At 39.5% G+C, this 12537-nt stretch overlaps 2 protein-coding genes across 2 annotated transcripts in view; one reads left to right on the top strand and one right to left on the bottom strand.

The window, feature by feature from the left end:
• LOC118340911 (centrosomal protein of 85 kDa-like) overlaps positions 1-6213 on the top strand; it is a gene marked incomplete in the record, with an annotated part of 27522 nt that extends 21309 nt beyond the window's left edge. The window contains 1 exon segment of the mRNA XM_035679074.1: positions 5544-6213. Coding sequence (XP_035534967.1) covers positions 5544-5722 — 179 coding nt within the window.
• Positions 6214-8987: 2774 nt separating this feature from the next.
• gopc (golgi-associated PDZ and coiled-coil motif containing) overlaps positions 8988-12537 on the bottom strand; it is a gene marked incomplete in the record, with an annotated part of 11008 nt that continues 7458 nt past the window's right edge. Inside the window, 1 exon segment of the mRNA XM_035678667.1 lies at positions 8988-11084. Within this exon segment, the coding sequence (XP_035534560.1) occupies positions 10966-11084 (119 nt within the window).

A 12537-nucleotide genomic window follows, 5' to 3' on the forward strand; every position in this document is an offset into this window, starting at 1 on the left:
ATGTCAGTGTCCCCATGTCCTGGTTACCGATGTACGAGCTTTTTTTGGAACAGGAGGTGAGAGAGAGCAAGGATCAGAGTACACCCGTCTGACGCAGGTAATATTCTTTGTGCGGAGCTTGGCATCAAACTTGGCAGATAAAGGAACGCACGTAACGCTGGTTGTAGGCCCGTGTCTATCAGTGTTGGCACGAGTTTGTACATGTTTATGACCATCTTCAGATAAATACGAGTACGTTAGTCATTGGGAGTGTCAGCGCAAGGTTCTGGTACTTGGACAAGTACGTATTACTGTCTATATGCTCCTTGCGTAGGAGCATTATTAATGAATATCACTCGCATGAATTTCGTCTGTTAGGCAGGATTGATACGCAGTCCTATTATCTACTTGATCAAGCCGAATGAACATTATGATCATCTGCATGTACAAACATGGTCTTACAGGGACATAAGAATCCTGGGTTGAGGTGCATTTTCTTGATGTTAAAAAAACGAAATTCTTGTACTTTGGCCCAATAACTCTAGAGCTCCCATCAAATATAGCTATCTAGATTGGGCAGTTTAACGTTGGCCTCTAGAACATATCAGGAATCTTGTGGAGTTGATGCTTTGATTCAGGATTTGTCATTTAATTCTAATAAAGCAGACCTTAGGACTGCATCTCTTTCATTTGTGCATTGCAAATCAGGACACGATCCTATGCACAGACAGGATGCGGAAGACTGATCCATGATTTGTTATTCTGGCTGGCGTTACTTGAACTCTTTATTAACAGGTCTGGCTTTAATAGCGCCATGTTAGGATTTGCTCAATGTGAATTCGAAAACGCTTGCGCAGAAGGTATTTGACAGGACTAGGTAGAAAATCTCTCCTCGTCTACGCTTCTCTGCATTGGCTCCCTGGTAAGGAATCTGTAGAATGAACTTTAAATCTCTCCTACCTATAGCGCTCTCAGGTGGTCACGGCCCAGCCGTGTCATTATCTGCGCGAGAAGCTCACTAGTACCGTATTGACCGCCTCTACGAACATGGGTTCGCGCGCGCGCTGAAATGGCAGGACCGTGGCACTTGGTGGTTCCTCAGTGAAGTGCTTCTAAAACGTAGAACAGGAGCGGAGATTCAGCTACAAGCGTCTCTCTGTGGACGAGCGGCCAGTTGTGGTTCGGGGAGCGACGCCCTGTGAGATCTTAAAGAGTAGTAAGACATCCTGCTTTCGATAAAGCTTATAGTTAGGGCTGGCACTCAGGTGAGCCACGGTCCACGCTCGGTAGCTCGTTTCCCATTGACGAGACGTGGGCCTCGAGTTCGCATTATCTGTCGCTGGAGGCGCGTGATCTTGGTGCACCGTTCTTCTTCGGGCTGTCTTCGAAGTGGATCCGGCGTGGTCAGCCTGGGGCGCTGCCGCGATGGTCCTGCTTGATGCCTTGCTAATGTCGCAGAGAGGGATCGAATATTATTGTTAGTTTATTATTATTATTAAGCATATTTATTTCTACAGATACTGTTGTGGCTGTTGTCGCTGCTGCGCGTCCTGCTTGTCTCGTATCTCTTTCATGTTCATTAGCCTGTATTGGTGTCAGTTGTTGTCCTTGTCTTTCTCTGTCGTTTCTCTCTCACTCTTCTCTCTCTCTCTCTCCTTGGTCAGGCAGATGACCACCGACTAGGAGTCGAAGGGTTGTCTAGTTTTGCCTTTTGAACCAGGCAGTTTTTCATGCCCCGTCGCCATTTGCTTGCTCATGCGTGGGTACTGTTTTGGTCTCTGTTAATTGTTAAAAGGAGTTCGTCTATCCTGCTCTATTTGAAAAGTGTCCTGAGATAATTCTGTTATGAATTGGCGCTATACAAATAACTTTAATGGAGCAATCAAGCAATTACCATTTATGGAACTAAACCGTTAAACACTGGACCTCAACAGCCTGCTATATAATGAGGTTTTTTTAACTGAAAAGAAAATTAAGCACTGTATGTAGCCAACACAGAAGTTCTGTATCTGTGTGAAAAGTGAGTGTTGATTGGTATATTCCCTAAGATTGATGCTGAGAGCATGCGCGTGTGCGGCTGCGTCATAGTCACTAGAAACTAAAATTTCTCACTTTGTTTGCCAATGAGGCAAGGTGGATTGACGGGCTGTTGGTGCATCCTCATCCCATGCTGCGAATACAGAAGTGGGTCGGTCTGCTCAAAGACGATGTACCTTTGTCTATCTGACCTCCAGGGCTCGTCTGCGATCCTGGCTCAAGAGCCAACAGGCAAAGAGCCGTAACCTGTCCCGGCTTCCTGGGGCATGAAAATGTGAATAGAACACCATTACACACACATACACTCTTTTATGAGGTTGTTGTACAGTAGGTAAGTTATCTGCTCTTAAGTTACATTTAACGCAAAAATGTTTTGAATCTGCTTTGTATAGAATACAGATTCTTTGTATTTATTATATTTTGGCCAAAATGTGTTCTTGTCCCAAGAGTGTTGTTTTGCACCATCTGTCTATATAAAGGTCGTGAAGAGTAGAAGTGAGCTCACACAACCTTGGGTGCTCTTGAGTCCGTAATAGGGATTTGAATAGTTCTGATTCCGCGTTACCGTACTTGTACTTTTTTTGTAAGTAGAGGTTAATGTATAACTGAATGCATTCGATTCAAAGGAGGTATAAGACGGAGAAGACAGACATGAGCAAAGCGGGACAGCAACAAGCAGCGGATGATGATATGACGATTGTACGACCCTCTTATGAGTCAATGGTGTGATAGCCCGATATCTATTACTACGTTGTAGGCTCAAAACTGTAATACAGTCTCAAACGCATGTAGTTATGTTAAATCAGAGGAACCCACAAGCAAGTACCAAACTCTTGTTAGCGGTATGACTTACCAAGACATGGCTTATTATTCGAAGCCGCGCTGATGAAATGGTGATGTGAAGCTCTGCGTGTCAGTGTGAGTAGGACAATTGCACGAGCCAGCAGAGTGGAACTGAAGGTGGAGGCAGTGTTGGCTGATTAGGGAAGGACGGGGCAGGTAGCTGAAGTGAAGGTGAAGATCCTGAGGGAAAAAACAAGGTTTAGTTTGTCAGCACAAAGGGGGGGGGAAACGTATCTTAATTTTAATAATTTCTCTAACTGGCCAAGAAAGTTACTACCAGGCACGTAGAGACAACGATCTGGCAGAGTGGATGGAGAACCAGGGTTTATATACAGCAGGACTGATGAGTTGATGGCTGGCAGTTTTGAGCCGTCAGACAGGTGAGGGAGAGTGGGAGGAGTCCACACACACACAGAGAGACAGGGACACCAGGGAGGGGAAAACTAGAAACTACTGACCATAATAGAATGTGAAAACTCACACAAACATCAAATCAGCACACAGTGTCTAATATTGGAGATTTAACCTCTAGTTAAATCACCAGTAAGTGCTGTTACTGAATTGTGTTGAATACAGATGTAAAATTGAAAAAGAGGGCCCCAACTATAGTTTTAGGCTTGTCTAAATGCCTTAATATTAGATGTAGGGTTGGGTACCAAAATCCAGTATTAAAGTCAAGATGAAATTAAAAACACCTTCTCAACCCTAGATTACATTCCCAGTCATATTGCCCCTCTATTTAACAATGTATGCCAAAAAAAAAAACACAATTTCAGCTGTTGATAATTTGCCGTAGCACACACTCAGAGAGGTAGAACTCTCTCCTGATTTGGGGATAACAAAAATGCATCATAGAATGTCCTATTTTTCCAGTACTGACTGCAGAACCGTCAAACTTGTGAAATATGCCTTTGCTTAGATACGAGAGAAACGTCATCAGACGGTGCCTCATATGTCTTGAGTTAGTTGAGTGGTACACCTGCTGTGAATGGATGCCTTTTGCTGAGCTCCTGTTTTTCTTTTGGCTCTCAACCATAATATTTGGATTACCTTTGGCCTTTGTTTTTATATGTATGATAATAATAATAATAATAGGAAAGGTCTCTCTGTGTGTATATCTGCGAGTGCGAGAAAGACAAGCTCTCTCTGCCTGTTTTTCACACTCGTAGATACACACACAGAGACCCTGCATGTAAGACAACAGATGCTCAAAAGTCTTATTTCCCTTGAGTTAATGCAGACTGCAGACAGTAATTGCCACAAACGCCAAGTCCTTTCCCTGTGTCAGAAACTCAAGCAATTACACATACAGGCGAAGAAATGCAGTTTAAAACACTCGAATAAATGCACAAAAAATATGGTACTATCCAAGCATTCACAGTGCAGGGTGGAAAAAGTATGTGAACCCCTAAGCTAATGGCTTCAATCAATAAGATGAGATTGGAGGTGTTGGTTAAAGCTGCCCTGCCCTATAAAAAACACACCAGTTTTGAGTTTGCTATTCTCAAGAAGCATTGCCTGATGTGAACCATGCCTCGCACAAAAGAGCTCTTAGAAGACCTACGATTAAGAATTGTTGACATGCATAAAGCTGTCCACGGTAAGACAAATTGTGGAATTAATTCCCAAGTTTATCAAAACATTTTGCAGGAGAACTTAAGGCCATCTATCTACTAATTGAAGCTCAACAGGATAACGACCCAAAGCGCAGAAGTAAATCAACAGTGTCTGAGTCCTGACCTCAACCTGATTGAGATGCTGTGGCATGACCTCAAGAGAGCGATTCACACCAGACATCCCAAGAATATTGCTGAATTGAAACGGTTTTGTAAAGGGGAATGGTCCAAAATTCCTCCTGACCGTTGTGCAGATCAGATCTGCAACTACAAGAAACATTTGGTTGAGGTTATTGCTGCCAAAGGAGGGTCAACCAGTTATTAAATCCAAGGGTTGACATACTTTTTCCACCCTGCAACTGTGAATGTTTACAAGGTGTGTTCAATAAAAACATGAAAACATAATTGTTTGTGTGGTATTAGTTTAAGCAGACTGTGTTTGTCTGTTGTGACTTAGATGAAGATCAGAACAAATTTGGACAAATTTATGCAGAAATCCACGTAATTCCAAAGAGTTCATATACTTTTTCTTGCAAATGTATTTGTATATCATATATTTGCATAGTCAAGTCATACAAAATTCTGATCTCCCCTGGTTTCTACACTAATATCAGTTAAAGACAGCGGTCATGAAAAGTTCAGTTTCTCTTCCTGCAGTCCACAAAAATAGAACATGACAACAGATAAGACACATACAAAGCAACACATATTTCAGTGATTAAGAATGAGACAACTCTCTAAAATGAACAATGGAGAGTGATATCGCGAGAGTAGCACATATGAGCGAGATTCACAATGGGGACCTACTGCTGCTAGTTTTCCTAACAAACCAAAGTATTACTAAGACCAAACTATGCTATGTCAACCAAAACCACAAACTGTTGTTGCCATACACTTAGATCAGTACAGTGTTAGGTGAGTACAAGTATACCAACTAAATATTTTTCTTGACCTATCTTCACACAAGGGGCTTGCTTCTCCATTCCTGAATTTATGTACTTATAATCTGGTTCACTATATAGTATCCCTTATCCAGTGATAACATTTTCTACTTTTCTGTCTGTCCAGCATTGAGTGTTTCAGCGGAGGAGAGTGACTGCAGAGAGGAGGTAGAAGACGAGTTGAGATTCAAACTGCTAGAGGTCAGCCAGCTGAGGAGAGACATCGATGGGCTGAGGAAAACCATCTCAGACTGCTATGCTCAGTATATGGGTGATCTGTTTCCCCCAGTGACGGCACTAAACTAACCCCAATGTGTACTTTAATTCTTTTACTTCTCAATACTTCATAGTCCACATAATTATATTAAATTTAAGAATTATAAGGTCTATAACAATGCTGGCTTTCTCTAGAGAAGTGTTTTGTGTCACTCTCATGGTGTGATTTGTACATCATGACGGATGATGTTAATGCGTCATGTCGACTAGTGTTGTTGAGCCTTCCCACTTAAAGCGTAGATGGCCTTCACATTTGTTGTGGAGTCAATTGGACTGCACCAAAGCTCACCTAAAAGGTGCATATCAGACTTCTGCACTCTACACTAAACTTTTATAAATTAATAATGTTGGGACACCCTGGTAACTAAGTTATTTGATATTATTTTGCATCTTTCCATCTCCATTTTCCATCTTTACTGAGCAACAGTTTTGTGCAAAAGTAATTAAACACCTGTCCTATATAGATGCTTGTCCCAAATACAGACAGTTTAAATCCAGTGATTGAAGCAAATAAAAGCCTGAGCTACATACAGCCCGTTGAGGGTTCTACGGTAATTCAATTCAATGACTCTTGTGGTGATCGCTAAAATGGTTACACATGGTGAGAAATGGTAAATGGGACCGTGTACGTGTGTATAGCCGCCTTCCTAAGTCTTGCCCGCCACTCAAAGCGCTTTTACACAGGCAGCTGCACATTCACCGCTTGATCACACGCATTCACACAGTGATGGGCAAGTCCATCAAAAAGAAGCTAAAACTCATCTCATACCACCATTCCCACCCACCTGCTGATGCTATGCCATCAGGAGCAATTTGGGGTTGCAAGTATCTTGCGTCCCAAGGATACTTCGAACAGCGTGCCAGGAGGAGGCCGCGGGATCGAACCAACAACATTCCGACTACTCGGGGGACGCCACCCCGCTCTGCCCCTCTGAGCCACAGCCATTTTTTCGCATACCGGCACAAACAAACATTTCAGGAGCTGCTTTAAGAGTCAACAAATACACAACATGATGCCAAATTAATGTGCTGTTTGTCACTTTTTAAATGCTTATGGTTCTCAATTACCCTTGGGTACAGCCAAAGAGGATGAAAGAGCAAACTGAAACAGCAAAAACATGTACTTTTTGGTAGATTTCTGTGCAACCAGGCAGGTGAGAGAATATGTTAATTCCACTTTATACCATGGGTAAATACTTGATTCTAATTAGCTGCAGGGTGTCCATTAATTTCTGATGAAGGACAGGAGGAAGTAGTTCTGCTGTCACCATTCTAAATGAATGCGCTGAAATAAATTTAATGAAAACAAATAAATATCCATCTGAATTACTATCTTAATATCTTATAAATATATCTTACAACACTGTTGAGTGTAGTCCTTCTGTGCCTCATCTAATGACAAGCAGGATGGACACCAAAGGCCCTATACTGTCCATCTAAACTTCTTGAATCTTCAATATAAGTAATTATCCCATATTCTATTTGCCATTCAACTCGCTACTTCAGGCTGCAGCCGTCAGTACACATGGCATTTGTTTGTGAAAATCTAGATTTTTTGTTTCTGATTTGGGGACAATGAGATCATTGCATAGCTGGCTAGTCTCGTTAAACATGCCGTCAAATTGTATTTAGAGCATGCACCTCATGTAACAAGGCTCAGTCTTTACCACAGGGGCCCGGGTTTGATACCCCTCTATCCCTTTCCTGTCCATCTTCAGCTCTCTCTATAAAATAAGGCATAAAAAGCCCCAAAAAATAATTAGATGATAAGGAAATGAACCATGTCTTAACAAGTAATAACCGTTCTGTGTGCTGTTAACCACCTGATCAGTGCTCTTTGGTAGAACCAGAAACTATAAAACAAATTGAAAGCGAGTGAGTCTCAGTGAGGTAAATTATACCTACTGTTTGTCAAGTGTGCACGCCGTGTTATTGATTTTGAACCTCGCTAGCATAACCACAGCTTAGGGCTCTATGATAGAGGGAACTAGAAATATCTCATTGCCAAGTCATGTCCAAGATTTGTCCTATTTACTAGTAGTTCTTATGTAGAGTAATTCTACTGCATAAGAAGATGTTACCAGGCAAATGGAAAACTTTTAATTTTTATTGCGAAATGCATGAAAATATAAATTATCTTTTTTTTTTTTTTCTTATGCAAGTGACCATGGTATAAGCGGGATAATACCCTTTGAGGTGTCTATAATCAGGAATTAACCTTGTCTGGCATTATCGCTTACATCAAGCACAATCTATCAAACAAACAAAATCAAAATCAAACTTTCTTTTGTCTGCATGATTTAACAGGTTTGTAACATATTAGTTCTATAAACATCCATGACCACCAAAGGGTCTGTTTTGGTTTTGGTCATTGGCATGTTATATTCACCTGTGAAGGATTTAATAAGCAACTGGATGGCTATGTCCTTTGGATAAGAAATGATGGTAACTCTTTGTATGATAGTTTATAAATGTTTATAATCATGCATGACAACTTAAATAGGTTTATAAAGTATATGTTATGGACATACTGCATTAAAAGTTTAGCATTCATAAAGCTTTATACCTCCATGCCAAAGAATCCCGAGTCCTGGGCAGCACAATATGACGACCAACTTTAGCTAGTTATAACTATAAGTTATAAGAACTGCTCAGTGTATCATTACAGATTATAGTTTCTGAAATGCAATAATGTATTAGAAACATCAAAAATATGTTATGGGGAAATATAAGTGTTATAACCAACATACCCTGCTTCCAAGACTTATGTGGCTCCTCACCATGTATGAAGTGCCTATAACATCTGTTAAAGGAGTGGAGAGGAAGATTAACAAGCACCTTTATAGATGGCTGGGAATACCCACGGGTTTTACATCAATTGGGCTCTACATTAGGTCAAGATAACTCCAGCTTCCCATGTCGTCAGTTGTGAAGGAGTTCAAAGTTGTCTAGTGCAATCACTTCTTGGTTATTCAATAAAATTGAATTGAATTGAATTGAACTCCAGTACTTGTATTTAACTCCAGATTGAAACAATAATTTAGTAAAAGAACTGATTTGATATTGTTAATTCATATTTTACTTGGCTGGAACACTGTCTGAGGACATCCAATTCTGTTTCTATGTTTGTCACATTGTCTTTCAAAGCTCTTTTCAGCTATGTTTTCAGATAACTTTATAACTAACTCGATTAAACCTCCAAATCCATGGGGGTGCTTGGACCACACTATACTTGTCTGAACGTCTAGTTAGAATTTATTTCATAAACTCAGAGATGAATTTCAAAAGCACTGAAGACATTCAAAAAAAGGAAACTTTTATTTAGACTAAAATAGATTGCTTAACTTGGATTCATTACCTATAAAGAGCACGTCATACATGTTAATAGTTTTTCACTTACTGTTACATGTTCTTTTGGCAGGTACTGTAGCAGTGGTGACAACAGACAGAAGCGCTGGGCTCATAATGTATTCAACTGAATATTTTTCACACAGACCTCACCAATGTGATATCTGAGCAGAGAGGAATTGATGCCTCTACCCAGTTTAGAGTAGTTTGTTGTATTTTACAGCATTATACAGTAAGGGGATCCTACAAAAAAAAAACATGATACAATAGAACGTGACAATAAAAGAAAAACAATAAAAAGTACAGTATACAGCAATACACAGTTAAGAATGATTGTATTCAATTAGATAATACAAGTGTTGTCTTGTGCCCAGCCATATTCAATATACAGTGAGATGCCAATATATGTTAATGATCAACAAGGTTAAAAATTTATGGCAGGATAATGAGTCAATAGAACATCTACCCTACAGTCAACACCTTATAAATAGGATACAATACCGGGACAGGGTTTTCAGGTCACACATCAGTATGACAAGTAACAGCTGAAACAATTACAATACCCTCAAAGCCTTAGACTTTATAACATGCCTTTTTAGTATTTACACTTGAAAAACATCTGGAGGAGGGAAAAATTAAACAAACAGCCAGATATGGTTGTTTTTTTCTGCTAAATTAAGGACTTTATGACTTGACAAGGACACCCTGGACACCTGTTTTGCCCTAAAAAGTTAGAGGAAAGTAGGCTGCAGTTCCAGATGGGATTTGGAAGTGCCTTTATACTCCCTTGAAAGACAGTTATCTGTTTCACAGCCACTCCTGTCAAAGAGTGGATGAATGATTTAAGGGTATGAACTTGGGAGACGGGGGATAAAATAGAGTTCTTCTGGCAGAAGACTCCTCCCACTCATGCCAGCATGGGCACCTGACCAATCCTGGTGCTTGTATTGAATTTTGACAGAAAAAGCAGTTGGATCCATAACAATGCAACCCCAGAGGGTAACTTACTACCATCTTTTACATATTTATATTAAAGATGGATGCTGGATAAGAGAAAAAAAGAATGCTAATAAGATTAATGTTGGTTTATTAAGTGTCAAAATACTAAATATTTTCTCTATCCATCCATAAAGTGTTGTACATTTTAAGTACTTTTATACTGTTCGCATTGACATCACCAAATAAATGCTGCCTATTGTTTCTCTTGCTTTTCAGTGTTCCGTATGTTCATTCATGTGGCAGGTAAAATATTTAGATACATATTTCAACCTAATACATATCTGCCCTGCTTAGGTTTTAAATGTTGGAAAGTGTATTGCTGACAACAGGCAAGATTCTATTTAACAGAAAGTTGTTAGTTATTGTTTTTTGTAAAACAATTAATAAAATATGAATTAAGAGTTTTCCTGGTCTTTCCCAAGTTCCCTGTAGGACTATATAGTTTTGTCATACTGTTGTGAAGACCAGATGGATAACTATACAAATAAGAGCATAACACTTTACAAGTGTCTCTCCTAAAGCGGCAGCTCTAAGACATTTTCAACAATAAGCAACCTCTTCCTTCCTGATGTCACTGTGCCTCCATGACAGCTAGGTTCCTTTTGCCATTCTCACATACAACTGTCCTGTCAATTCCCATTAGTATAAAATATCCCCAGAGAAATCACACATTGTTCAGTCCCTCCTCTACATATCTTACACCTGGCTTCATCAAACGTGTACTTTTAGCCCAAATCATTGCCACATGCCCAGAAAAAACCCTCAATTTCCACCACCCTAGAACACCAAGAGGAAAAAGGGAAAACATACTTTCTGTTCATTTTCCTTCCGTTGTCCCTAGGTTTGTCATAGAATTCTCTGATTCAGTTCTTTGAGAGAGATTTTCACACGAATGCTCTAGTTACTTTCTCCAAATAACTGAGCCTCTAGGAGGAGCAGTCAGTCTCAGTAGGCTTTGACGGTGTTTCACTTGAAGGTGTCTCACTGGAAATCCCAGTAGCTCCTCCATTCTCTGGTCCATTGCTAAGTGACATTTTCTCCAGAGCTGCAGGGTAGACACAGATTCAGATGTACAAAAAGTGATGTGTTGTTCTGCATCAGAATCAGGTTTATTGCAAAGTTTTTACACGTACGTAAAGGAATTTGCGTTGGTGCATAAAAATCACACAAAAATAAAGCACTTTTTAAAATATAAATAAATAAAGATAAAGATAGAAAGATCTAAACTGTACAGGAAAGATATTTACAATGTGCAGGATAGAAAAACCACAGGGCAGGAGGGGGCATAGTTACATCCTACTTTATTAAGGATTTACACTATGTATAATTATTGATAAATTTCACTTAATATCCTGGTAAAAAAGATCACTCTGATTCACTGCTTTGTTAACTGTGCTAACTGTGCTCCTTCACTTAATTAACTGTCTACCTGCCCTCTCTCTCAAACTCCAACTTTGTGTGTTTAAAAACAACTGACAAGTCCTACTTAGCCTGGTGAGTGTTCAATGTTACCAAAGTGGCTTTCTTTCAAACTGGCTAGATTGACATGATAACTTGATGCTGTTCACCTAACCTGTCCAGAGGTGGTTATGTTCAAATGAAATAATTTTCCTGGCGACGTTGTCTATGAATAATACAGATTCTCAGATGAGGGAATAGTCTACATATATGCAAACTTGTTGAGCCGTAAGTTAGTAATGTCACAGAATGAAGCTGGGCACTTACAGTAGTGCAAACTGTATGCATCATTGCCTTGATATCTTTAAACCCAATTTACCTGACATAGATTGTTTTCATTGGTTGTGTTTACGTAATGGATTATGTTTGTTTATGTCCTTACCAGCATTCCTCTTTTGCCTTATTTGCAGCAACAATGTTAGGTACAAGGCAATATATTTTGTCATTATATAACAGAAGGTAAACAACCAAAAGAAAGTTGCAGTCCCTTCATGCTACAAACATAAAGAACATAACAGATAATTAAGTTTAAACAACATTAAACAAAACAAAACTATATATAAAGTTATTTATATACGGTATAAATGTTTGAAAAAGTTTGAGCACCCCTTGACAAATAACATATTTTGGTGTTTTAATTTAAAATAAGTAAACACAGCCACTCTGGGATATGGAACATAAAAAATAAAATTTTCAGCAAACAGTCATATCATTAATTCGACATAAATAAAAACATCATTGTGGCAAAAGTTTGGGCAGCCTATACTGTCAGTATTTAGTAATATCCGCTTTGGCAGATATCAAAGCTTGCAAACTCTTTTTGTAGTCAACTGACACTGAGCCCCTCTCATCCTCTCCCTCTCTTTCTCTTTCTGCACTCATTCATGTCCCATTAATGTATGTTACTAACTTCACTTCTTCCCCGGAGTTCTTGTGCTTTCTCGTTATAATAATTACAATATAGCTACTAGCTTAATAACAATATATCTCGACATCAGGACTTTATTTACTATAAAACGGGCCCCCCCCTGGAACCATCC

Source organism: Morone saxatilis, unplaced genomic scaffold (genome assembly GCF_004916995.1).
Source record: "Morone saxatilis isolate NCDOM2014 unplaced genomic scaffold, NCSU_SB_2.0 Contig7, whole genome shotgun sequence".
In the NCBI taxonomy this organism is placed as follows: Eukaryota; Metazoa; Chordata; class Actinopteri; family Moronidae; genus Morone; species Morone saxatilis.